Below are 27,736 nucleotides of genomic sequence, written 5' to 3'. Positions count from 1 at the left end.
AAGCACCCTGAACGTCCAGCTTCTTCAGTGGCTTAGCCTCCTTGTTGATGGTTTAGTAAGCAGTAACATTATCCTATGTGATATTTGAATAGAAACTTAACGTTGAGTTATAATTAGCTGAAAGTCATAAGTGAAGTCAATCTGTGTGGAACGACCCGTTCCACACAGACTTACTTAAATTAATATTTTTTTTCCGATGGTATTATAAGTTATGGAGATGCTCTGTTAGTTTCAGGCCTACATACTAAAATTAATAAGAGACAGTTGAGGTCTTACGCTGAAAGAAACAAACGCAGGGGGCGTGGCAGCTGTCAGTGGTCACGTGGGCCGGAAAATGTGGGGCTTAATTCCTGTGTTTGATTGCTCTCAGCTGCTGCTCCTTTGCCCTTCGCAGTGCAAACCGTCCGTCCGCTCCATCCCGACCACCGACGCCCGGGTGGACTCCCCTCAGCCCACCATGTCGGGTAAGATAAAGGGCGGCTCGGGACGCTCTTTTGCACGGATCGGCGCCTCCGCATCACGGCCTCTCTCCGGGCCGGACCGGAGTTGCGCGAACTGCTTTTAACCCCTGAAATATCGCGTATTTAGGAAACGTCGTGGAAAACACCTGCTGCTGCTCCCACAGCTCCTCTCATGTGGGCCTCGATAAAGTGTCTGGCTTTAACTGATAACGCAGGAATGTTTAGGTCTAACTACAGATTGTTGTTGTTTGAATTCGATGAGCTGCTGCAGCGATTTGGACCAAAGTCAGGTTAGATGCACTCAGAGGCAGTACATCCGGTTCGGGAAGTTTAAAAAAAAAATTATAAACAGCTTTTACATTCACTGGAAAAAATATGAAAAATGATTGTGATCTAATTTGTTCACCATTTGTTCTCCAGGATGCAGGATTTAGGAGGATGTGGGCCCAGGTTTAGAGCCAGTTTTGATGCCCAGCTTCTCGAGTTTATTCTTTAAAGACGATTACACTAAATTACAAGCCATTTCAAGGTTTATAGGCCTTGTCCACATAAAAATATTGGATTTCTGAAACGAAATGTATTTTATTTTTTGAAGATCCATTTTCAGCACAGCATCATTGGGTATTTGCTTACATTTCTAAAAAACTTGTTGCAATATGAGATTTTTCTACTTCAAAATAACTAAAATATCCTTGTACGGTTTGCTGTGTTGTATGACATGTTTGGACCGGAGAGTTAGGTTAGAGGTGTTTGGTTTCATATTGCTAATCTTCACAGAAGTCCTCACTTGATATGGTATTTAGCTTTCTTTGGAAACGTGTAGAATATAGTGCTTTTGAAAACAATAAATAAATAAAAAGAAATTCAGTGGCCCCAAATCCTTGAGGCCCTTGACTACTGACTCTTTAAGCCCTTTGTAAAATCTGACCCAGGTTCTACTGTTCCCATGGTTTAAAGTCAATTAATGACATGCCAGAGAAGGTGGTGTTGTGGCCAGATTTTTCTCTGTAAAACAGTGCTGCCCCTTCCACACTTATTGCTTAGCACTGCCAATTAGCTGGCACCATAACCTTTTTTTATATATATTATATTGAAGGGATCATATGTTTAAAGTCATTCAATATTTGAAATTTTTGGATCTTTATTCATTCATTTATTTAATCTAATGTTTTAAATAAGTCTTTGAGACATTGTTGCTATGAGATAACCATAGTTGGTGATAATGCATTAAAAATAAACTTACTCTATAAAGAGTAGAATGACAAATTGGGATAGAAACTCTGCAACATAAACAGATGAAAACTACACAACTTTGCATGTGTTGATAGCACAGGTATCATAATCTAGTCCTCGAGGGCTAGCAGGATTCTGAATTACCGCCTCATGCACCCAATTTCTGCAAGTATTTCAATAAGGTGTGTTGAATTTGTGACATAAAAGCTGCAGGACACCAGGCCCCGAGGACTGGAGTTTGACACTCCTGATTCGTACTATATCTTTGAGTAGGTCTATGTATCACAATAAAAAAAATACATATCCTCCATTTGGCATTATTTTAACAGGAGTAGGGATGATTGTTACTTTTCTGTTTTTACATAAAATTATTCATGTCATATATTCTTGCTTTACAGTTTTGTGAAAGTACAATTAAAATGTGTTATTTTACCTAAGGTCATCATACCATGAGAATCTCATACCTACAACTGAAATAAAATTGGAAATGCCTCATATCAAAGCTTCTTCAAACCTATACAAACCACCTTGTATAAACCAACTTTGGTGGAAGAACATTTTGCCGCAAAGTGAGCTAGAGGACGTTTGCTCACATTACCAAAAGCTGAGCAATTCCACTTTGTAAACGTGAGTCATCTTAACAGCCTTAAAATCAGCTACTCCCTATGGCTCCATATTTACTGTCAATCACAAATGTGAAAATTGCTCCTGCAAGCTGGTACCAGCACTGCTTGAAGCCACTTCTTGTAGATGATTGAAACAGTTGCAGATTGAAGTTTTATTATAAATTACCAGGCGACAGAGTAGGACTTTCTCAAGGCCCAAAAACTTCCCACATTGCTATTCATTCGAGCATCTGCTGGATGTGCCTAAACGAACCGGATTCACAACCTTGAAAACTAAAAAAGTCAAGTGGTCCTTATGTCAGATGTCACATGTCCGTGTTTCAATGAGTCTGGGCTAATCTGACTGCATAATGCAATATTGGGGAGCTGGTGTCAACTATTCCTATTAGCATGGCTAATATAATTCTTAATTTCATATCTAACCACGAATTAGAGATGAAATAGCTCACTTATTACCTGACTTGTCTTCAGATTGCAAATGGTAGCTTTTCTTGGTTTTTCTGGTGGTGAGAAAAAAACAGCACCTTTAGGTTTCAAAGGTTGTTTGTTAGATGGCTCTAATTTCCCATAAGGAGTTCTTTCCTCTTATATTTTACAAAACAGTCTCCTTGTGCTCTTGAGTTCCACCTGAACACCTTGATGTATTTAAATGCTATTATTTTGAAAGAGATCATTGTCAACTTTCTGCCTATTGGTATTTGTCATCAAACTTGACATATTGCTTCAGAGTGTGGACGTGCAGCAGTGGGTGGCTTCAGTTTTTTTTTGTTGCTTTTTCTCACCAGGCCTATTAACCGCCTGTGGCCTATAATTTTACTACTTGTATGCCAAAGTGTTTCACGTCATTAAAAAATCAGATTTGTGTAGAAAAGCCTAGTAAGGGACAACTTCTCCACCACTCCAATGGCCAAAGTGAGTTAAGAATCCGGTTTAAATTAAGTATCTCTCCAGGGTATATTGAGCTTTAAAGTGCACCGGTTTTAAGTCTTTGCCTTGTAAAGAGTGGATCAGAAAGCTTCATGTAGGCACTGATAGCACGTGGTTTCTGCTTGTTTTCTTTGAGGCTCTCACTCTTACACTCTGGCCTTTTTCATAGTTGATTTATAGTTCCTTGGCTTGGAGCTTAGCAACTGTGTGACACAGCCACGCAGATCGGGTTTCTCAAAAGTCCCCATCGGCCGAAGCAGCTTGATGAACATTGCCTGCTTGCTTTAGGACAGCTTTGACTCCAGCAACAACACAGATTAGCCGCCCCTTGTTGTTTATGCTTGAAATGTGAACTCATTAAATACTGATCAAAAACATAACAGGTCTGCATAAGGCAGTTTATTCCTGGAGAGTTAGGAAAGCAGTGGATTTACTGGTCTGTGATGCAAATTAAAAATAAAGGTTGTGCTCTTTTTTTCATTTATAGATATTTTGAAAAGCTAAAAAGACTGGATATTCTAGGAGTTTAATGGTTAATCCATTATTTTAACATTCAGTTACCATAAAACAGCAGCTGATTTATTCAGTGAACAAGCAAAATAGGGTATAATTGCAGTTCCTAGCTTGCCTTTCTGATTTAAAATGACAGTGGTGTTGTGCAATGTTATAGGTTGCACACTTTATTATCTACACCTGTTCAGTTGCTTGTTACACAATTGGCAAATCAGCCAATCGCATCATGGCAACTTGGTGCATCTAGCAGTTGTGTGGACGAAAGAAAGGCCTTGTTGAGGGCATTGGAGAACAGGAAGCCTAGTTTGAGGTCATAGGACAACATTGGCTCTAATAACTGCTTGTTACAAGTAAGGTATGCAGAAAACCACTAAACCTCTAAATGGACAGCGCCTCAAAGTTTGAAACGAATGAACTACAGTAGCAGATGACTGCACAACAGGTGCCTACTGGTTCTCCAAACTGGACAGTATCAGATTGTAAAAACATTGTCTGGTCCTCTGTTTCAGCTGTGACATTCAGATAGTAGGATCCTAATTTGGTTTAAAAACCATGAAAGCATATGTTTGTCTAGCCTTGTATCAGTGCTTCAGGCTGCTGGTGGTTGGTGGTATGATCATGTGTGAAATCATTTCTTGCTATACTTCTGGCCTCGCTACCAGCTGAGCCTCATTTAAACTCCACAGCCTACCTGAATATTGTCGCTGACCATGTCTATCCAGTTATGACCACAATGTCCCCATCTTCACCATGTCCAAATGCTCAGATCATCTCAAAATGATTTCTTAAACATCAAAATGAGTTCATTGTAGTCACCAGATCTCAGTCTAATAGTGCACCTTTTGCATTTTATGGAACGGGAAATCCTCATCAGATATGCAAGCGATAAAGCTGCAGCAATTGCCTAATGGTATCATGTTAATATGGACCAAAATCTTTGGGGAGCTTTTCCGGAACCTTGTTGAATCTATGCCACGAAGAACTAGCAAGGGGTACCTAATAAAGTGCCCAGTAAGTATTCTTTCAACAGGGCAAGTGTATTTCACTGGCTGGTAGGGGTACTCATATTCAGTTCATGTTTTTTTTGTTTTTTTTTCTCCAGTATATTTTTATGTAAATAAAGATGCATTTTAGAGAAAGATTTTAGGTCAGAACTTAAACTCTAGATTTCTAAAAGATGCTTTTCACACAGCTAATCTCAGTTTTTCTCCAAAGCAGACCAAGCCTTTGTGACGCTGGCCACAAAGGACAACTATGCCAAGGGAGCAATGGTTCTCGGACAGTCATTGCGGAACCACAACACAACCCGAAAACTGGTGGTACTCTTAGGACCTCATGTTGCTGAGCCTTGCAGGTAATGTGCAGCTCTTTAAGCTGATTCTTCTTTATGTCCACCATGCATATTAACATGAATCTCCTTGCCTGTGCTGTAGAGATGCGCTGCACTCCATTTTTGATGAGGTGATCATGGTAGATGTGATGGATTCAGGCGATGCAGCTAATCTGGCTCTGATGAAACGGCCCGACTTGGGTGTAACAATCACCAAACTTCACTGCTGGACCCTCGTCCAGTACAGCAAATGCGTGTTCATGGATGCCGACACACTGGTAAGAAAAAAATAAAACAAGATGAACAATCTGTGCCAAGTTGAAAATAATTTACATGCATCTTTATTTCAGATTCCGGCATTTGTTCATGTTGTTTTTGTTTTTAAATGTATGCAGGTGTTGTCTAACATAGATGAACTTTTTGAGAGAGAAGAGTTGTCTGCAGCTCCAGATCCTGGTTGGCCAGACTGTTTCAACTCTGGGGTTTTTGTCTTCAGGCCGTCCAATGAGACACACAAACAACTGCTAACGTTCTGTGCTGAAAAAGGCAGCTTTGATGGTGAGTGTTGTGATATCCAGATATCCAGTTAGTCACAATACTAGAACTTACTCTTCTTTATCTAGTAGTTATTTTCATTTAAAAATAAATCCAACATTTCTTACTAATATTATTAAAAACTTTAAAGAACCCACACTAAATATTGTAAAAATGTTGGTTTGAAGTTGCCTTTAGTAGCATAAATTCTCAGATTTACAATGCTAACATGCTGAAGTTTATAAAGTTAAGAAAATAGAATTTTCACATCTGTATATTTCAGATTTTTCATCCCTTAGGTTTGACATTTTACATTTACATCCGGGTCTTGGATTAAAATACAATACAAATCATCTTCATGTCTGAAGTTGAAATCTGTAATGGGAAAATTAGCGAGCAGCCTAAAGTTGCTGAAGAGAAATTATGTTGCTTACAGAGCAATGAACTTTGGCAGTGATGCATTACGTAATGGCCGTCAAATAAGACTGGAATGATATCAGATCCTATAGCTTGAATGTGATCTTGTGTAAAGATTTGGGTTTTATCCAATGAAAGGAAAAAGTAAGGAGTAGTTGGGATTTCTCACATTTGGCCCTAAATTCCTTTCAATCCAATGCTGCACACGTGGTGAACCGGAGGAGTTAAACTACTGATATACAATCTGATAGCAGCTGCACTCAAACTCGCGCTCATTCATTTGGCTCAGACACTGAGAAAAACAGTCGCTGCAGCCAGTTATTGCTGACGGGTACATAAAAAATAAAAACACATTTTTATAAAGTAGTTTCATGCTTGCTTAACAGCAGACACTCGCAAACAGTAAAAGGTCTGACTGCTGATTCTTCTGGAGAATCCTGTCCTAGTCGAGTCATGAACTGTGGGTTCTACCCAGTCTTTAAGATTTGTGTTGTTTTCTACCTGCAAGATGAAGATTCTGCATAAAAATTGATGGTAAATGGCCTGCACTTGTATAGCACTTCAAGTCCGAGGATCCCAAAGCACTTCACACTACAATCAGTCATTCACACATTTATACACTGACCGTGGTAGACTACATTGTAGCCAAAGCTGCCCTGGGCCAGACTGACAGAAGTGAGGCTGCCATACACAGGCGCCACTGAGGGCTGATAACCATCAGAAGGCAAGGCAGGTGAAGTGTCTTGCCCAAGGACACAATGACTGAAAGACGGACAGAGCAGGGGTTTGAACCAGAAACCCACGTGTTACAGAACGAATCCCTACCACCGTCACTGTTCAGTAATCCTGTAGCAAAAAGTGTTTCCTACATAGAATCATGTTTAGTGGGTCAGAGAAGATTTGCTCCTATTTTCTTTCTCTCCCTCTGAGACATTTTGTTTTAATATACCTTACAATTTTGAACCAATATATTTTATAATTGTACACCAACTAGATTTACGTGTTTGAAAGCCCGCAATGTGCTTACTTAAACCAAGGTCATTATTTTGCTGACCTTCAGACCACAAACTCCTATCAGATATTCAAACTTTCAATTTGAATTTGGCTTCATCGGCCATTCCTGAGCCCTAAATGACCTTAAGCAATCATCCAGAAATGGGATCCAGAACAGGACCAGAACTCACCAAAAGTTAACTCTTAACTTTAGGAGGGAGACTTCTTTGTATTATCAGGACATTCACTGACATGGTCATTTTGCAGTAACACAAGAGGAAGTAAATCTAGCCTCATTCAGGTTACATGCACTTTAAAGGACTGCTACATAACTTTTTTTAAACTACATAATTAACCTCTGAAGAAATGACCTAGGTACAGGATGTTGGACCTCCTGACTGCCTCGGATTTTGCTCCACTAAAAACCAAACTATGCCAATGTGTGGTTATGGGTGTGTCTACAGGTGGAGATCAGGGTGTTCTCAACAGTTACTTTAACACCTGGGCGACGGCGGATATCTCCAAACACCTCCCCTTTATCTACAACCTCAGCAGCATTGCCATCTACTCCTACCTTCCAGCTTTCAAACAGTGAGTTCTCACTCATACATATCTTTATTATATACATTGTAACATAGTGTCTTGCACAAGTTTTGACACCCTTTGAACTTTACCACATTTTGTCATGTAGCTACCACACAGTGTAATGAATTTTAGGTGTAATTAGGTTTTTCACCTAATTTGTAAATGGGGTCTGTATGTGTCCAATTTAATCCCAGTATAAACCCAGCTGTTCTGTGAAGGCCTCGGGTTTTTTAGAGAACATTAGTGAACAAGCACCATCATGAAGGCAAATGAACACAGCAGATAGATCAGGGATGAAGCTGTGGAGTAGCTTCAGGCAGGGTTGGGAGGGGGGACATTTCTTTTATTAAAAAAGCTAGATTAAATAAACATTCATTACAATTAAATAAAATAGAAAAACAGATTGCCTTCATAAAAAAAGTTTAAATTTTCAAACTTTTAGGTCAAATCTTTTTCATTTTGTTGGTCTAGAAAATGTTTTTAGTCGATTCCCTGCAACAAGAATGAAATCTTTCTTCCAAAACTGCTGTATTTAGCTTTAATTAATGGATTTACCTGAGTCTGTTTTTTAAAGTCACTGGATAGTTTGTACTGTGATATTAAAATGAAAGCAAAAAACATCGCTAATACAACAAAAATGTGCTGTAGCTAACATTTTCCATTTAAAAAGATGTAAATTTGTCATTGACAATCTCATCCTAAAAGTGTCCATCTGCATCAGCTCCACTTACTGGATTTTATGCGGTTTATGCATTTGTACCATTTTTAACTTTTTTTTTTTACTGCAGTCAGGGGCTACACAAAGCTGTGGACACCCCTGATCTAAACTTAACCTGGTAAAATCATTAATCAGCAGCAGCCAAGGGGCCAATGGTAACTCTGGAGGAACTGCGGAGATCAAAAACCTTGGAGATCAAAAACCTTGGAGAATCTGTTGACAGGACAACTGTTAGTTGTGCACTTGACAAATCTAGCCTTTATGAAAGAGTGGCAAGAAGGAAAAATGTTGTTTTCAGGTTTTTTACGAACCATGTTGAGCACACTGCAAATGTGGAAGAAGGTCCTCCGATCAGATGAGACCAAAATTTAAAATTTTTCGAGAAAATGCTATATCTATAGCAAAACAAAGACCTTAAAACACCCTCAACAACTATCTCTAAGGTGACGCATGGTGGTGTCAGCATCGTGCTTCGAGGATGTCTTTTTCATGCCACACTTTCCGATTTTTGTTTAAAAGAAAAAATGGAAACCTCATTCTGTTCCTTCTATGTAAAATCCAAATAAAGGTCCCTAAAAGTTTTGGTTGTAATGAGGAAACAAAACAAGTGGTATGGATACTTTTACAAGGTACTGTAGTTCTTGCTCCCAATAGAAGCAGAGTAAATCTATTTGCCTCGAAATAAACTAAGAAACACATGCAGCATTACCAAACGTACTTTATTACCTGGCTTTAGTTTTTGTTTATCATTAGCTCTTTCTGCAGCTTTTCATGTGAAACTGCACTGTTAGTTTGGAGGATTTAAGTTTGGCCAAGGTCAGTTCAGAGTTTACGCATAGCTGTGTGTTTGTGGGTTGGTTTCTAATTACATGAGGCCATGTGCAACTCTGAACAAAGAAGCATAGTTTCTGCACCTTTCTTTCTTAAACGTTAAGACTAGCTGGTACTGATACACATTTTGGACTGGCTGAGCCAAGTCTACTCTTTCTGTATCATGAAGATTATCTCTGCACAAGAAGGTGACGTTTTCTGATAACTAAGAGATATATCTTTTCATACATACTGTATATTAGCAATAATTATTTTGTTTAGAAACTGTAAGAAGTACTCCAGTGGTCACAGCATAATGTCTGCCAACGACTGATAAATATGGTTTCCTTTGTGTTCCTGTGCAGATACGGCCACGATGCAAAGGTGGTGCACTTTCTGGGCAAAGTGAAGCCATGGAACTACTCCTACGACGCCCAGAGGGGTGAGGTCAGGGGTCACTCTGCGTCTCCTGACCCCTGCCATATGCACCCGGACTACCTGCTCCAGTGGTGGCAGCTGTATGCCACATCCGTATTGCCGTTACTGCAGAAGGCGTATGGGGACGCCCCATTCAGCAGCGGCTTCGTGGACCAGAGCAGTCCTGTACGCGACAGTCGTGGTTTGTCTTGTTGATGTGAATGAGAAACAGAACAGTGTTGGGTGGTGTTGTGTTTCTGGAATGAAGCAATGATACAGATGCCTATAAATGTGTCATGTAGCGCATTTGTCGTAGCATGTTACAGAATCTTGATGTTTTAATTATGTCGAAACCCTCAAATTACTGGGTGCACTTTTTCTCTTTCCTTTAAGGTTGCAATTTAATCAAAATGTAGAGGTGGATTTAAACAAAAAAACACCCACAAAAAATTGTTTGTGCTCACATTCCTCAGCTCTAGTCTGTGGCCCAAGCTGAGTTTGTCGCTGCTGGTGTTCCTCTGTTCAGTGCTTACCAGTTGATGGGAAATTTCCATGCTGTGTGTGGTAATGACCCTGTATTGAAATAGTTGCCAGTCACATGAAGGGAGACTGCCAAAACCCAGAGCTTTTTCTGGTCGCCTGGAGCAGGGCCAATTTTGTCAGACTGACAAGTTTACACAGGCTAACAGAAGAAGAAATGACTGTGCACATTCTCAGGAAAGAGATTTTTTTTTTATTGTATTTTAAGCCAGTTTTCTTTCATGTTATGTTAACTTTCATCAACATTGTTTTATTTAATTGCTAATTATTCATTCAACCCCATTTCAAGATGGCACTCCTTAGCAATAAAAATGTAGGGTTTTTTTTGCCAAGGTTACAATTCAATTAATGTGATCACAGACGCGACAGAATATGGTAGAAATTCACCGATCAGTTTCTGTGGCTGATTATCCGACCGTTTTGTAAAGCTTTTTACCTGCCGAAACAAAGTTGAACCTTTTCTGATCCATCTTTCAGAACTAGGTTCAAACTGTATTGTTCAAAACATTTGTATCCCCCTGCCTCCTGTCATGAGAGGTCTTTATTCAGGAGCAGGGGCGACATCACACCGTGTGAGTGAAGAGTTGGGTAAAACAGGGTTTGCTATTACATAAAAATAAAAACATAAGTGTTGACATTTTAAATGGTTTTTAGTGTCTTATGATGTTGAGTGGCACTGGTTACATTGCTTACTGTAGATTGCAGTGTGTATGTAGTTTCTTAAAGAATGTAGATCCTCGCCTTAAATCAGGTTTCCAAAAGTCTGCGAACATGACCAATCGTAGTATATTCCTTGATGGGCAAAATTTGTTTTATTACATTAGGTCTTCCTTTTTAATTCTGAGGATTGTTACCCTGTTTTTTAAAAGTTTTTTTTCATTTTTTTAAATGGAGCTCAAAATGAACATGCAACCAGTCTGCTTTAAAAAATTAAATTTTCTTTTACATTGTTTTTTCCCTGACGTCTGTTAGTCTTACGGCTTTATTTGAAACACGGTGGTGATATTTATAATGGCAAAAAAAGACTTCATTCTGTAACAGCTTCCACACCCAAAAGCGGGGGTGTTGGTGTGTAGGTATTGTGTGTTGATTGGAAAAATTGTGGATTTTTGCATGATACAGGCCCTCTAGGACTGGAGTCTGTCCCCTGTGGTCTATCGTGTAAAGAGCCCCTGACTGGTTACTGGTTGGTCACTAATCGGGGCCGGTCGAGTCGAAATCAGCTGATTCAGGGCACCAGCTGGCTTCTTGCCATTTTATTTTAAACATTTAGGGAACCGTTTTGTCCTAAGGGTAGAAGTGGTGGCTTTTGGCATGTCAGTTTGATTACAATTCAGAAGGCTATGATTCGATTATACATTGATTATTGACACAGCAACCCCTCGCCTCAGTAATTAAAACTAAATCCTCCTTGATGGTCTTCCATTGCTCTGCGACATTCGTTAATGGCTCATTCATATTACGACCCGAATGGCCCATTCACTGCTCTTGCACACTAGTTGCACAAGATGTTTTGGGAATGGCTGCCCATGCATCCCAGGGTAAAGCTATCCTACCTTCTTGTTGTGACTTACTGTAGTCTAGAATGTGAGGATTTTTGTGTTCTAAGATATTGAATGAATACAGTCACAAATCTTTGCAGGAAAAGCAGCAATGAGCTTTGTAGTTCTTTGTCTTTTCTGAGTTAGTCTTGATGCTACTTACTTGATGGTCCTCGGGTTGACTGTAACGGGGTAAGAACCATGTATTATGGTTGCTGATGTTTGTCTTGTTTCATAAAACCTCAGCTTGGTTTTACACAGCCTGCATATGGTGTGTCTGTCAAAGTTATTTTCTCTATAGTACAGGGGGTCCTGGATGCATTTCCTGCTCAGCCATCTCATGTGTCTGGGTGCCACACTTCCGAGTTCCAGCTTTAAGCTTCTCAAAACAAGGTCAATTAACTTAAAAAATAATTGGGTTTTGAGATGTGCAAATCAATATTTATTATAGTTCCTGATGTTTGTCATGTTTCAAAATACTTCAGCTTGGTTTAACCCAGCCTGCACATGGTATGACTCCTCAGATTATGTTATATTAACTGGTCATAACAAGGTGAAGCCAAAATTAAACTGATTCGATGCCGGTTAAGAAAAGTGTCTAGGGTCATGGTTTTTTTCCTTTTTTTTCTCAAAGGACTTTCTACTTTCAACAAACTTTTTTCTTATTCAATTGTATTTTTAAATGACATTTTATTTAAATAATCTTTATATGTAATATGTTCATATTCAGTTTAGGAATTGGGAAAGGTGACACAGTTTGTGTCAAATGTCTGTGTTTTTGTTAGTTCATCCTAAATACCAAATTATCTTTATTAGCTCAAAGCAACTAAAAACCAGACAGGAGCGGGGGGGGGGGGGTACTGTTGCCAAGGGAAAGAAAAGCAGCAGAGAAACACTCCTTTTACAGTATTGGTATACAGTTTCTTTAAATAACTCACTCATGCTCACTCTCACTTTGTCTGTATTTCAGGATAAACTTCACGAGGACGTGAGAGAGCAGGCCAAGCCCTCTCCTCCTCCCTCCCAGAGCTTTTCGTCGGAGGAAAGGAAGCAACGCTGGGAAGCAGGCCAAATCGACTACTTGGGTGATGATTCCTTTACAAACATCGAACAAAAACTCAACTCTTTCCTCAAGTAGCGAGTGTCTGAGGGAGTGTGACCGACAGCGGTTCAAGCTCTGCGATTGAGGCAGAGAGGGATCTAGCACCATTCAGTCAAACATGGGGAGGAGAGGGGCTTGATTTATGGATAAATGATTAAATGCAGCTTTCATTTAAAAAAAATTGGTCTTTATTTAGTTTGTTTGGCAAATTTCCATTTCACTCCAACATTTTTTCCTCTTAAATATTTTGACATGATTTAGGGAACATCTTCTTACTAAAGGTTTCAGACATGTATAGAGAGTAAAGTAGTTGCCAGCAGCCAATGTAGAATAAACACTAGAAATGGCTAATATTAAATCTAAGCACTGTCAATGTGGAAATATTTTAGACATGTATCATGAGTTGAAAACGGAGACTAAATATACTTCTAGAGCTCGCCTATTAAAAAAAATCTACCCTATTTTTCCTTTTCAATTCACTTTTGCCAATTTTTGGGAAGTACTGAGGTTCTAAATGCCTTCAGGAAACTACTTCTCTAGCTCAACCCAAAAGTACCAAAGAGCAGGTATAGCATCTCCTAAACCAACATCTTGGAAAGTGACATCTGGTGCACCTGAAGTGTGTAAGATCTTTGAGCAACAGATATTGCCAAGGTGTTTTTTTTTTGTTTTTTTTTGGTGGTTAACTGGGATGACTGTGTAATTTAAACAAAAGCTTCTGGTTGGTTATTTTGGGTTTGCACCGCTTTGAAGCTCTCATGCTTACCTGAGTTGGCTTGCCGTCTGATGGTTTCACTCTGCAAGCCATTATTCTCCACTTTGTTGGCATTTTCTGGAATGTTGCACCATTCCTTGTTGTATGAGAAATATTCCTGAATCTCAGCAACAAGAGTGCAAAGTCGAGCACTTTGTTCTTTAAAAATGCATTCAGCTCCAGACCTCCTAACTATACTCGCAATAAGTCTGTCTTGACTACGAAGCACATATGCAACTGGCTCTTTCCCCGTCTTCCCTTAGCCATGACTTTACACAAGTGTTCACCTCAGGTGTGCATAGACCAGGGTCCCTATTTGTGCCTCTGTCACTCACCAGCTCCCTGTAACTTCAGCCATATAACATCTGGTGTAGTGTTAACTTGTATTTGCATGGCACAGAGTTGAAAAGCAGGTCTGAGATAAAGTGCTTCTGCCCACGTCCAATGGTGATGTAATTATATATATATATATATTTGTGTGCTCCTCTAATACTCCGCACGTACGTTTCCATCAGAATCTCACTGGTGTTTGTGCCACGACCTGCGTTTCATCACTTCCTCTCTGCAGTGTAACCAGCTGCCTTATTGCCTGCTCTCCGTTTACGCAACCTCTCCGACTGTAACTGCTGCTAGTGACACATTTCTGTGAACCATTTCCTTCCCTGCTGTCAATATCCACTTGTGTGCTGGTTAAAGTGTAACCTATGGCACTTAATAATTCAGTCCTCCATTCCTTGCACACACACTCCCACAGGAAGCGTGTAAAGTTGATAAAAAGTCTGAACGCAGCTTGTAAGTGTGTGGAAGTGGATGATTATTGTTAAAACATCATTTGATGCACTTTTCCCAGCTGTTAACTTATCATGACCTATTAAAAATTAATAAACCTGTGGAAAAAAAAAACTGCTGCCATGCATTGTTTTTTATTGAAGCGTCTCTCTGGTAGCTGTCGTGGTTGGGAAATTTAAGTTGAGAACTTGCTATACATATAAATGGGGCTAATAACTCACATTTATTAAAAAAGCACAAATGAATGAAGTGGAAACATCTTAATCTTATGATAATTCAAATGACAAAATCTTTATGTAAATGAACAAAACACATCTAAGAAAGTGAAGCTGTGGGCTTAAATTAAAAAGTTAATGTTAGGATTGTCAGATTATATTTGATATCAGTTTAAAATGACTTGTAACGCTGCTTTAGAAGAGGACCACCATCATTATATTAATCTCCTCACCAGCATGAGAGGACAGAGGTGAGTGGTTTTAGGTGCTATACATCTAGCATATTTTTTTATTTTTGGTTCTTTGGCTTGGCTGTTTAATATTTTCACTTGGATATGTTTTACTCTGCAGTACTTGCATATTAAAAAAGTAAGTAAAATGAAGTTACTCTTGGAAGGGTGCAACTAACCTAACATTTGACAGCTGAACATGGATGTAATTTAGAGGTCTAATGTTGCAAATGAGATCTCCACAGTTCATTTACTGAAAGTTATAGCAGTAAATTGGTGAGCAATTCTTTATTGTGAAATAACATTTAGAACATGACAACTAATGCAGTTCTTTGGTACCAGGTTTGTGCCTGTCATCTGATAGCAAAACAAGGTATAAACCTTTTTTTTTTTTTTTTAAGTGCAGTTGAATGTTAATTACACATCCAGACCAAATACTTTATCGGGAGATTTAAAGTGAACAAGCAAAGCAGATGAAATCTGTGTAGACACCCTCCTTTAGCCGCTGGGCGTCTACATCTCCAGCAGAACTTTGATGTCGTCGATTCGAGATGTTTTCCTGTCTGTATTGGTTGAGCCAAACGTCTTCTCCACCAGGTCCTGCTTCTTCTTTTGGATCTTCACCATGTTCTCTTCCACTGAATCCTTCACAATGAACTGCAGCAGACACACACACTGATTAGTTAAAACTATTAAAATAACTACAGGCAGCAAGATATTTGTAAATGGAGGAGTTCAGTCTTAAGCTGTAGGAGCTGAGTGACTGACAGTTTTCAGTGAAAACAAAACAATGATGCCTCTGCACAAATGTCCATTCAGTGACAGAGTTCTGACCTTGGTTACGACAACATCGCTCTTCTGGCCTAAACGATGGCAGCGATCAATACACTGCTCTTCAGTAGCTGGGTTCCAGGCCTTAAACAGACAAAAACAGTTATTCACAAAAAAGCCCTGTAGCAGTAGACTGAATCTGCACATTTTCCTTTGAGCTCATCAAACTTGGTAAGCTATGCAAATCCTGATAGAAATCACCCTTACTTTATTTATTAGATAAGTCACACACCAGTCTTATGACCCACAGTGGTGTAAACAGTGCCTCTTGTAACTTGGATTTTTCCCTCAGGTTTAATAACTTAATAAATCAAAAAGTACATGGAATATTTAGGTCTGAATCCATGTGTTTGCTGCAGAAGTGTGCACTTACAGGATCCATGAGGAAAACATGAGAGGCTGCAGTCAGATTAAGCCCCACCCCTCCGGCTTTGAGTGACAGCAGCATGATTTTAGGGCTGTCTGCTCCGGAGCTCTGAAACTCCTGGATGATCCGAGTTCTCTTCTTCAGACTCATCGTGCCGTCCAATCGCACAAAAATGAAACCGTGTTCTCTGTGATGCAGAGGAAAAATAATGCCTGTGTGAGCATCAGTTTTGGTAATAAGGTAACTGACCTGAGCTTTGTGTTTACCTGAGTGGGGTCTGAAGGATGGTGAGGAAGCGTGTGAACTGAGAAACGACCAGACATTTGATGTTGACGTCTTCAGACCGCAGCCTGAGCAGGTTTCCCATCAGTGCCTGAACCTGCAAACACACCAGCAGATTTTAAGAGCAAACAATTGCTACCTTTTCAGAAACTCAACATCTGAAAATATGGTATAATAGTATTTCAAACGGGGTGTGGTCTTTAATACAAGAAATCACTAAGCCAGCACAGATACATGAATATCACTTCAATGAAATTAAATATGCAAGAATGGATCATTTTAAAATCTAAACTGCAGAAATAAATCTGGCATTAGTGCTGCATTTTGCACATAACGCCGCCCACCTCTGTCCCTCTCATGCTGCTGAGAAGGAGATGGGCATACTGATGGTGTTCCTCTTCCAAAGCAGGATTAAAACTGATGGTGGAGGCACAGAAACCAGAATTTTAAAAATTTCACTCGTTTGCAAGAAAGGTTGAATATCTTCTAAACCTGGGGAAAAAAACAGGATCTTCTGCCCGATTTAACCCCCAATTCCCAGGTGGGGAAAGTCTACGTTATTTTACACTGGCTGGGGTCAGATGAGATGGGGTGAAAACCAGAGTCTGGAAATGTGAAAGACAAACTGAACTGACCCAACCCAACCCCAGCTACAATCAGACAAAATTACAATCACGAAGTGATAAAAAACAAAACGAGATAGGAAAGATACTCGGATATCAAAGACTAAAATACAGTAAATAATGAAGAGTCTTATTGTAAATTTAATCGGACTTCATTTAAAGAATTGACATGTCTGAATGAGATATTTTCTACAAAATAAACCTATTTATCATAGATTCTCAATGGTTATTTGTGTGATCAGGCCCAGATATTATTTAGTTGTGTGTTAGGATAGAAATGATATTTATAATTTCTAGCCAACATTGACAGTAATTCCAAAACCCACAAACAACTTCACCACCTTAAATGAATGTCCATAACTCTCAACATGACTATAAAGAAAATAATATATTCACCATCTAAATTATTCACTTGTGGGTTAAATTTAAGGTATTGTAACCTGCATCCCATTAGTTTTATGGGGGAGTACAACAGAAATGTAGCCTGTCTGAATTCTGAGAATATCATCTATCAGCGCCGAGTTCAATCGCCATCGTCGAGAGTTGATGTTAGCTGGTCTGAAAATTCCAGTAGTTTGTGATACCTCAGCAGGTGCCTTTATGATTGCCAGTCTTTTGGTTGTGAAACAAAAACCAGTCGTCTGGACTTTATAGAATCTGTGAAAGTTGTGTCTCCAGCTTAACAACGGTGTTTGCTATCCTGCATCTTGTAGTTTTGTTAGTGCAACAAGTTCCTCAGCCAGAATTAGAACTCAAAACAAATAAATTCTGCCAGCGAATTTGAAGGAAATTAAAACAAGCCGAGACTAAATGAACCTAAAAATGTAAGGCGTAAAGAAATTCTGGACTTTTAAGACCACACAAAAATCCTCTGATCATTTTTACTACTTTTCTCCTCCAGCAGGTATTTCAGCTATGGTAGATCGCGGTGCATACCTTTGAGCTTGTCCTCCACTTGTCAGAGTTCAGACTTCTATCATCTTCCATCTCCTCTGGTGGAAACTCCACCAGCTCACTGGTCTTGATCTCACTTCGACAGAGAGGACATCGGGCCATCTGTTTTGAAATCACACCGAAATGGGAGTGATAATTAATCTGATAATAAATTAACAATTATCTGATAATTAAAGAAAGATTTGTGAGGAGAAACTAGAAATCACATCCCGTTAAGTACCTGCTCACTGCTGATGACTTGGGCGATGCAGGGCCTGCAGTAAACATGGGCGCAGTGAGTGATGACGGGCAGATGGACCGAGTCCAGACACACGGAGCATTCTTCATCCGAGCCGCTGGCCAACACCAGCCGCATTTTTTCTATCAGACGTTGCCGCAGATCTGCTGGAGTGCCTCCGGTGGCTGCAGGTGGAGCCAGAGGAAAACACGGGTGAGTGTTTTCAGAAACTTTAGACCCCTGAGATCATGGACACCAAGGTGTTTACCTATATCGGAGGATATTTTCCCAAGGAGATCAGGGTGGCAGCAGTGTTGTCTGAGCCTCATCAAGATGGCGAGAACATCGGCGTAATTCTTCAACACAGACCCTTCGGCGACATATCTACAAAATACAAACACTCACGTAAGGATGCGTAATGGCAAGGCAATTTAGATAGAGCACCGCACATCATCTGTAAAATACTGTTAAATATTACCTGTAAAGCAACTCTGCAAAGTTTTATCTTATAATGAGAACACTGTCCCACATCCATCCCATTACCCGCCAATAATGCGTCTTCCCTCGTTGCGTGCCAGCTCATACTCCTCCCTCTCCTGCTGGCTGAGCACCACCTCCTCCACGTAAACCGACTTCTTGGGCAGCGACACCAGACGGCACCCGTTCACCTCGCTGTTCTTGGTCCGTCTCAAGGTGATGCACTTCACTAGGTTCTGAAGGTTTCTAAAACATAATCAAGTGCCCAAACTCAATAACTTCACCTCCCTGAGTAGAGGCGGTACGATGACCATATTTACATCTATAGCCAAAAGCAAAACCACACTGGCTGGGGCAACTAAGTTTTTCAACCTCAACCTATTTATTTATCATGTAGGCAGTGGGAATAAAGTCTGGGAATACAAATATTCTTCCACACTATTCCGTACCTGATGTTTTCTAGACATTTTAAGACTTTGCAGCAACCCAGGGTAATAAGAATCTGTAAACTGTTACAACTGAAAAGTGTTGCAGATCAGAAATAACTGCGCTGGCATTGAATCCAGCTCGTTGAATTGCTCCCTCTAGAGTATTTTTTGTAGTAGTGCGTCAGTTTACTTCCATGTGGGCACTCACTGCAGGCCGGTCCTGTCTCCTTGTATGACCGGTCTCTGGATCACTCTGTTCCACCACTCCCTCACATCGAAGGGCTTCAGGTGCAGGAAGGCCAGCAGCATCCACAAGTCCTTCACGCTGTTCTGGATAGGAGTGCCTAAAGAGGCGCAGCAATGATCACACGTGTAAATTCAACTGTAAATTAATAAAGCTGCATTCCAGAGTCCTAGAATATGTCCAAACAAAACATGTTCTTCCATCTTCAAATCATAACCAGTTATAAATCAATGCTTTTTGAATCCAGGAAGTGTATTTGCCTGCATCAGGGCAGCACAGTACCTGACAGAATCCAACGTCTCTGAGCTTTCAGTTCAAGCACAGCCTTGCTCATCTGTGCTTTTGGGTTTCTGATGATGTGTCCTTCATCCAGAACCACCCTTAGCCAGTTGATCCTATGTAAAGGACTCTTATTCTGAAAGGAAAATACTGCAGCATATAATGTTCACTGGTAACCAATCAGAACCTAATGTGTGAAACCTAAACCTCACTTTTTAAAACATTCTTAACCCTTAGCTCTGCAATTTAAACTATTTAAATAATACATTTTTTTTCCTTCTTTTTGGCTCTCGTGAACATTTTTGATGGTTTACAACCACCCATCGGAACTTACCCCAAAGTCGGTAGAGAGGACGTTGTAGGTGGTGATCACCACATCCTGAGAGGACAGAAACGTCTTGTTTCTGTTGCGCTCGGAACCATAGTACAGGTAGATGTTGAGCTTCATGTTGGAGTGCACGTGCTGCTCAAACTGGTCCTGCACACGGAAATAAAAGATGGTCCAAATCAGTGTCATATAACGTTTGTGTACAAAATGCAAAATAAAACATGTTCTCTTTGTAGTCAATAGGGTTTTGTAGAATGTGTTTTTTTGAGTTAAAAAATGAGGATTCATATAATGTTTTGCAAAAGGATTAATGTTGCAGCACATTGGGCTTTTATGAGATTGGCAAAAACAAAAATCTGAAAATGCACCCTCCCAAGTCGATACTTCGTAGAAGTACCTTACGTTAGTATTGATATTCTACAGATGGAAAATTTCTTTTTGGAAAGTAGTTCAAGCTCAGTAAAGTCGGATGGACGGCATTAGGGCTGTATTCAAGATGGACGGTGACTCTTCTAGTCAAGTCTTTTGAAGCCTTAAAAGGTTTTATTAAAGATTTGCCTCTATGTAGCTATATGCATTTTTCCCATCAACTCTGATCAGCTTCTCTCTCTCTGTAGAGATGATGTGTTCCCGGTATTGTTGTGTCAACATAGTGTAACTCAATGCAGGTCCCCATCTGACCAGAGCACCTTTTTTTCCTCATTATAACATAAAATCCCATTACAATACACTGAGGCTACTGCATGTAAAGTAAATAAATGCATAAAACATCTATAAGTTTAGGTGCTTTGTGTAAAGCTGTGTTCTTACCAACCAGTTGCCGAGCACAGAGAGAGGACAGAGGATGAGAGTGGCCTTCGCTGATAAGTCATCTGTGTTTTCAGCGATAGACCCTTCCACACCTGTGTATACAAATCGCATTGCCAGTGTTCTCTTTTGACTGAATCCAACTACAGACTCGAGGTGAAACAGAAAAACACCATAATTGGTTAAACTTACTCTGTTTAAGTTTGTTTTTCTCAGCTGTTTTCTTCTTCTTCGGGCCTGTAGCTGATGTTGAGCTACTCAAGGCTGCAGCAAAGTCCAGATCTTCAAGTAATAATGGACCCCCTGTGCAAACAGCACACAGTAAATGTTTTAGATTAAAGAAACCATACTTCTGAGTAATGCCACATTCATTAATTTGCAGGTTTTCTCAACAAGGGCTCTGTTTACGTTCCACATCTAGTATAGTTTACAAAGTTGAGGGGGCTTGCACCTTTACTGGGCTTCCGTTTAGTGGGTTTGTGCTTCTCTTTGTTGGAACCTGCAACAAGAAAAAACAGAAAAATGAAATTAAGACACAAAATATGAGCAAAGCAAGAAAGTGCATAAAGATAGGTGAATGTAAACACTGAAAAATCACAAACGCATAAATTGGTTCTTACTTTTCTGTGGCTCATCTTCTACCAGCACCACATCTGCTTCATCAAGGCAGATCACATCCTCTTTTGGACTGAATCACATTAAAAAAAAAATCAGTTCAAGTTAGCAGAAACTGAAATATTAGACGCTGGTGGGTTTAAATATAAAACCTGATACTGAAATTGCTAAAACAAATAGAAAAGCATGCTTACACATCTGACCAGTGAGAACTTCCTCCTGCTGCGTTATCCTCACTTCTACTCTCTAAAATGAATAAACTATTGACTATTAAAATATTAATAGAAAAAAAAGGTGTGAGAGAAAATATTTAGTGGTAAAAACCTGACCATGAACAGCACCTTCCAGCTTAGAGCCTTCCAGAGGCTTACTTGTAGCTTTGGTAGGTGAAAATGGTGCTTCCTGCACACATATAGGCAAACCTGGATTAGTTGCTTTTCCAGTTGTACAGAACAAAGTGTGGGGGCAATACAACATGGAAGCTTACACATTTCTCCACAGGCAAGGGCTTTCCTTTGTGGAAGTTGGTAAGGATCAGAGCGATGACTGTTAGAGTTTTACCCTGAAATGAAAACATAATAAATTAAATATAACTTACTGTATATGTGCATTAAGGCTCATCACTCACCAGTCCCATGTCATCAGCCAGTATTCCCCCCCGGACCCTCTCTGGTATTTCTTTGGCGGAGAAACACGTGAGGCTGTTGTAGTACAGCTCACCACGCTTCTCCCAGAAAGGCGGCAGCGCATCTTTATTTTCCCGTGCACACATCCAGGACAACGCTTGTTTCTGGTGAGGCAGCAGGGGAGTGGCCACAGCCTGCAGGGACATAGAGCCCATTGCATGTTCACAGATCTACTTAAAGTGACTCCTTGAAGTATTTGCACCCCTTAAGCTCTTCCACACTTGGTCTAGTTACGGCAACAAACTTCTATGTGTTCTACAGGACATTTTATGAGAAACCGACACAAAGTAGTACATAATTGAGAAGTGAAAATGATGCATGGTTTTCAATTGTTTAGAAATAATTTGTAAAGTATGTTGTGCGTTTGCAGTCAGCACCATTTGCACGGATGAGCTTAGATAAATTCCAGTGCAACCATTTGACTTCAGAAGTTGCCTAAAAAGTAAATGACATCCACCTGTGTGTAATCTGGCTTCAGTATAACTAATGCAGACATCATCGCACTGCGAAATATGGTGGTAGGAGCATTATGCTGTGGGGGTACTTCTGAGGATAAATACTGGGCAATACTGTACGAAAGCTGTTAGGGGCTGAAAAACACTTGAGACTGCGACAGAGGGGGTAGTGAAAGGAGATTCTACATAGATCTGACTCAAATGCACATGCCGCACTTTTCAGTTTTGTGGTGGAATATATATTTTGTTTAAATCATGTATCATTTTCAATCTACTTAATAATTAGGCACTACTTTGTGCTGCTACGTCCCATTAAATCCCACTAAGATAAATGTAGGTCTGGGGTTGTAACAAAATGAAATGTAAAAAAAAGATTAAGGGGTATATGTACAAGCAAGGTAGTGTGGTAAATGCATGTAATGTCAGAGAGGAAAAAACGTAAACCTTTACAAAGGAACTGCTGCAACATAAAAGATCAAGAAATATAAGATAAATAAAATGATGTTTATTTTGCTGAACATTAATCGCCCCCTTTTTGTAATTTTGCAAGGCAGCAATCGACAACATAACTCACCTCAGCTGCTTCTTTCTCCCCATCTTTGCTCTGCATCAAACCCTCAAATAAGTTATCAAACGCATTCTTGAGCTGGAACACAGAAGAATAAAAATACAAAATAAGAATGCTATGCTACTATTGCTGTATGCTGCAATGTCGATATCAATTCTGATTAACAGGGATTCTGTTAGTTCTTCATTGTCACACCCCTACCACTCTTGAACCTGTGTGGGCACTGAAAATTCGTCCAACAAGCCAAATATATTATTGACATGCAGAATTTGCATGCACAACACCTAAAACATAATATCCTTCCATATGTCTCATCCAAGCAGTCTTTTTGACACTGATTTGATATAATGTGCAGTTCTAGTGCAAAATGTTTCTGGAATATGTCTGGAAACAGGCTGCAGAAATAATTGTTGTATGACAACTAAACAGCATTTGTATTAGATAAACATCTACCTGTTGTATTTCTGATAAAGTCATGTTTAAACAGATTTCTTATGTGGAATATAATTGTTGGAAGAATATTTCCCTTCCAACTTCAAGCATATAAACCTAATTTCATCACCTCTTCTGCAGTTAGTGGGATGGTCACCCCTTTCTTCAAGGAAAACGAGTGAGGGCCTGGACTGCCAAAAGATTTTCCCTTTGCACCTGAAAGTGTGAGCTGTTTGGTCAATAACACTGACTAAAAGCTAGGACACAGAAGCTGAAATCCCAAAGGAGAGCGCATACCTGTGGGTCTGCCTCCGTCTGCGTCCAGTTTGTATCCTCGACTCGCCATGTACTTCATCACAGCATCCCTGTTCTCCTGGTTCCCCCAGAACGACAGTGTGACTGGCATGGAGAAGGTGTTGTTGGTCCCTGCGTAAACCACCCTAACAATGACATGCATACCCAGGTTCAGCTTAAACTGACTCATCACTGTGGGCATTAGAGAGTATAAAGAGAAGCTCTTTGTGCTTCTGATTATTACTGGTTCTTGTAAAGGACTTTTTTTTCTAATAATAATCTTTGCTTCTGCCAATTACAACTCACCCCTCTACTTTAGCCAGGTTTTGGTCCATTACATAGGCCATGGCTGCAGCCAGCTCCTTCTTGATGTGTCCCACCTGTCGCCCTAAAACGTTAGTGACCATCACCGCGTTCTGGTCGTACAGATTATGAGGCTCCCGTACTAAACCCACCATCTCCCCCCGGTTTACCTGTCCAGACAGGAAAGCATTGATACGTTTCTTTAAAAAGATTACTTGTCTATCTTCATAAGTGTTCATTTTTACTTAAGCAGGCAGGTGAGCTGATCTAAAAGGAACAAATGACATGTAGAAATATGGCACTGTCCTATTTGTTTTTTTTTACACAATGATCATTTATATTTTTATTGCAACTGAAAGAGACTACAACTTTCTCTAGTGTCTGTATGGTGGGACAATATAATGAAAGAAGGCAGATGATAAAGGGAGTTTCTAAATTTTTTAATAAAAAAAAAAATATGTACATATAAAGGGACTTCACATTTTATTTCTAGATCTTGTGATATTTATTTCAATTACACGCTAAAAAGTATTTAAATATTAATCAGAATGTTTTGGCTATAAACCTATCCCTGCAGGCAGAAAGAACTTGCAGAAATGTGTAACTGCAGCGCTACAAAATACACAATGATCGCTTCTAATCAGATTTTGAAATATAAACACAGGGTTTAGTGACATTCTCATGGGACCAACAGTGGACCAGCAGCTCAAAAAGTAGAAGTAAAAATCTAACCAAACTGTCAGGTTTAAGGTTTGCAGTCATGATCATTTAGAGAATAAGCAATTCTAATCACAATATTTTTCTTTCCTAGTTGAATCTGTTTCCATTTCAATTTCTGCTTTAAATGATCACAAAACTGATTCAATCTGCAAAAAAAAGCCCCATTACAACTATTTTGCCTCACCCTCTTTCCGCTATGTTTTATGCAATGCTGAAAATGCGAGCGGAGGATTCCCCAGTAAAACAATTGATTTAATGAAATCTGTTAATGCATGAATGTTATTGAACTAAAGTGGGTTTTCTCTTAGAAAACAAGAGTTTTACATCCAAACAACTGAAGCTGATTTACACCAAAAGAACAGTGAGGAACTGAGATTTCATTCCTTGATGCAACTTCCTGTCTCGAACTCACAGTGACACACAGTCAGTTAAGTGTGGGAACACAGGCCACAGTGGAGATCTTAACGACTAAGTCTTAATCTTTATAACCGTTTCGACTTTTACAAGTCATTTATTCTGACAAGTAAAAAATAAATAGAAAATGTACCTAGTATTGTTTGCTAAATGATCTATAGCCATATCTAAAATATTTGTGATGAAGTTTTATGTGATCTAGTACAAGTTTTTTGAGGTTTCAACTTTTTATCTTTTTACTTAAGACACAAACTACCCAAAGATTACAGGTTTTAAAATGCTGTAACATTTCTGTATCTAAATACATGATCATGGTATCATTTAAAAGGGCTTTTAACTTCCTTTCCAAGCAAAGCTTGTTTCGACAAGGTGTTGGAAATCTTGCCAACATACCTACTAAATGACGTGGTCAAATACTACTGAAATGTCCATGGAACAACAGGAACAGGAAAAGACTATATTTAGAAAACACATTTAGTCCAAACACCTAATTTAATAATTAACAGTAAATACTATTTTAAACATCGACACTAACAAAGGATCTTTGTTTATTTTGGTTACATTTGCAAAAACAGTGAGACTGCAAACAAGCAACCCAGACAGAGGAGGGCAGCAACGTACATCTTAAGTCGCAGCGGAAGAATAGAGATGACTTTAACTGATCCTCACCACACCAGTGTAATATCTGAGCCCGACCACGGTGCCCCGCAGCTGGCCAAAAGACACGCTACCATCTGCATCCGGCTCTTCGGAGGCAGCAGCTCTGATGGCTTGGGACAGAGTCTCTGCAGCGGACTCAGAGCTGTCTGCAAAGAGGTCCACATCGGTGAACCTGTCCCCACCAAACCTCCACCGATGGGAAAACATGCCTGCACACATAAAGGAGTACAGAACGAATATAAAACGTATCCAAATGAAGAAAGACCTGATAAGGTTTCAATTTTCATACACCAAATAATCACAAACGGTCCCTACAACAACTTCCCCACATCTTAGCTTTTACGCTAAATAACATTAGTATGAAAATAATAAATGAACGGCGCATAATGCGTTGTAATGTGAATAGCAACAATATTAGTGTCTCATCCATACTGTTAGTTTCCTGTCGAAGACCGTCCAACCAAAAATTTAGTTCAGAGTTCAGCGTTGTTGACAAATGAGCGTTATTGATTGACTGTCCTCTTCTTCTTTTCTATAATGGCAGTTATCACAAACAGCTTTAGGTGCACACTGCCACCTACTGTACATTAGTGTATAACATCTACAACTGCGTGTATGCATACACAAACACACATATATACATATATATATATATATATCAAAAACTGCAAATGAGAAATTGTAAAAGAATTTTAAATATGTTTTTATATTTACATATTTTTTTTAATATTTATATAATTTTTATATTTTAGATTCCTTAAAGTAGCCGCCGTTTGCTGTGATGAATTGTTAACCTTTTGCCGAACCTCTGGGAAGTTCTCTCAAGACCATTTCAGGTGACCACGTTAGGAAGCTCATGGAGAGAATGCTAAGGGTGCAAAGCAGTAATCAGAGCAAAGGGGGGCTATTTTGAAGAATCTAAAATATAAAAATGTTTAGAGTTATTTCATACTTTTTGTTTACTACATAATTTCATGAGCGTTCATTTACAGTTTTGTTGCCTTTGGTGAGAATCTACAATGTAAATAGTCATGAAAATAAACAGACCCAATACGTGAGAAAGTGTATCTAAAACTTTTGACCGGTAGTTTATATGAACACTACTTTTCTCCAAGTTCCCTTCAGTCTGTTTCCATCATCTTTTCTCTTTATGATGTATTCACAGTTAAACATTATATGGTACACACCTTCTTTTTCTCCACATCCCTCACATTTATCATTGCTTTTCTTCCAATTACATACATGTCATGTAGACAGGTATTAACTACCCTCAGTCTCATCATCATGTAGCTTCTGCTTCTCTCTTCATAGTTCTTTGTTAGCACAGATTTTGGTATTCTTTATACATCCTTTATTTCTTATTGTCATTCCACTTTTATGGCATATTTCCATTTCTTTTCTTTTGATTATTGGTTTGGCAAAATCCTGTAGCATGTTTATTTCATTTTAAGCGTGCTCTAATCCCGTGTGACCAAATCTCATCCTCTCATCATGTTTCTTTACCCTATTACAATTTCAAAATTCATCCACTTTATTTTGAATATTGTAATAATATCTAGCCTTGCCTTCTGTGTCCCACTGCTCTTGCCATTTCCTTTTAACCTATAGTTTACCTATACTCTTAACCTCATTTTTGCTCATTTTCACATTCAAATCAAAATTTTTTTTGCTCCATTTTTGCTAATCTGTCAGCCAACTTGTTTCCCTTAATGCCAGTATATGCAGGAACCCACATTAGCTTGATCTCTATGCCATTATTTTTTAACCTGAAATCTGAGTGATTTATATCTAATATAATACATTGTCTTGAATCTGTATGCATCTCCTGAATACTCGTTAATACACTACTTGAGTCTGAACAAATTACAACCTTCTTTTCTCCAAATTCCTCTACTCAGTCTAATGCCATCAGAATAGCCATAGAGTCAAATCATAGTTATTTGTTCCACTATTAATTGTTCTACCTGATTTATTGATCAAAAACTATTGAATTGTTTCTTTTGTTTTGCTTCACATT

General features: G+C 39.3%; 2 protein-coding genes across 4 annotated transcripts; one reads left to right on the top strand and one right to left on the bottom strand.

Moving 5' to 3' along the window:
- Window positions 1-305: 305 nt before the first annotated feature.
- On the top strand, window positions 306-14,404 carry gyg1a (glycogenin 1a). The gene is made up of 7 exons (XM_047393101.1): window positions 306-464; window positions 4,979-5,114; window positions 5,194-5,368; window positions 5,486-5,648; window positions 7,499-7,625; window positions 9,513-9,750; window positions 12,616-14,404. Exons 1-7 carry the CDS (start codon window positions 335-337, stop codon window positions 12,781-12,783), a joined length of 1,137 nt encoding a protein of 378 aa, XP_047249057.1. The 5' UTR covers window positions 306-334; the 3' UTR covers window positions 12,784-14,404.
- A 604-nt stretch (window positions 14,405-15,008) lies between these two features.
- Window positions 15,009-26,305, bottom strand: hltf (helicase-like transcription factor). 3 transcript variants are annotated; one of them, XM_047393096.1, is made up of 25 exons: window positions 26,152-26,305; window positions 25,729-25,928; window positions 23,929-24,095; window positions 23,626-23,768; window positions 23,459-23,544; window positions 22,903-22,974; window positions 21,816-22,007; window positions 21,675-21,749; window positions 21,517-21,589; window positions 21,382-21,433; window positions 21,193-21,260; window positions 21,024-21,071; window positions 20,765-20,875; window positions 20,576-20,667; window positions 19,772-19,915; window positions 19,441-19,573; window positions 19,123-19,258; window positions 18,553-18,732; window positions 18,278-18,393; window positions 18,013-18,194; window positions 17,775-17,894; window positions 16,200-16,312; window positions 15,940-16,120; window positions 15,570-15,650; window positions 15,009-15,392 (listed from the first exon to the last, which is right to left on the bottom strand). In XM_047393096.1, exons 2-25 carry the CDS (start codon window positions 25,924-25,926, stop codon window positions 15,249-15,251), a joined length of 2,907 nt encoding a protein of 968 aa, XP_047249052.1. In that variant the 5' UTR covers window positions 25,927-25,928; window positions 26,152-26,305; the 3' UTR covers window positions 15,009-15,248. The 3 variants fall into 3 exon arrangements, with proteins under 3 accessions (XP_047249052.1, XP_047249053.1, XP_047249054.1); XM_047393097.1 differs by having other exon boundaries at window positions 21,529-21,589; XM_047393098.1 differs by lacking the exon at window positions 26,152-26,305 and having other exon boundaries at window positions 25,681-25,785.
- Between the last annotated feature and the right edge of the window lie 1,431 nt (window positions 26,306-27,736).

The sequence above is a fragment of the Girardinichthys multiradiatus genome, chromosome 19 (assembly GCF_021462225.1).
Source record: "Girardinichthys multiradiatus isolate DD_20200921_A chromosome 19, DD_fGirMul_XY1, whole genome shotgun sequence".
Taxonomy (NCBI): Eukaryota; Metazoa; Chordata; class Actinopteri; order Cyprinodontiformes; family Goodeidae; genus Girardinichthys; species Girardinichthys multiradiatus.
Note: the sequence above shows the minus strand (reverse complement) of the source record. Positions and strands in the feature narration are given on the sequence as shown.

Coding starts and splice junctions, on each gene's coding strand:
- gyg1a (XM_047393101.1), top strand. CDS start 335: ATGTGGGGCTTAATTCCTGTGTTTGATTGCTCTCAGCTGCTGCTCCTT. Junction 465..4,978: donor CCCTCAGCCCACCATGTCGG/GTAAGATAAAGG, acceptor TCTCCAAAGCAG/ACCAAGCCTTTGTGACGCTG. Junction 5,115..5,193: donor CATGTTGCTGAGCCTTGCAG/GTAATGTGCAGC, acceptor CCTGTGCTGTAG/AGATGCGCTGCACTCCATTT.
- hltf (XM_047393096.1), bottom strand. CDS start 25,926: ATGTTTTCCCATCGGTGGAGGTTTGGTGGGGACAGGTTCACCGATGTG. Junction 21,261..21,381: donor AGTTCTCACTGGTCAGATGT/GTAAGCATGCTT, acceptor AATGTGATTCAG/TCCAAAAGAGGATGTGATCT. Junction 16,121..16,199: donor ATCCTTCAGACCCCACTCAG/GTAAACACAAAG, acceptor TCTGCATCACAG/AGAACACGGTTTCATTTTTG.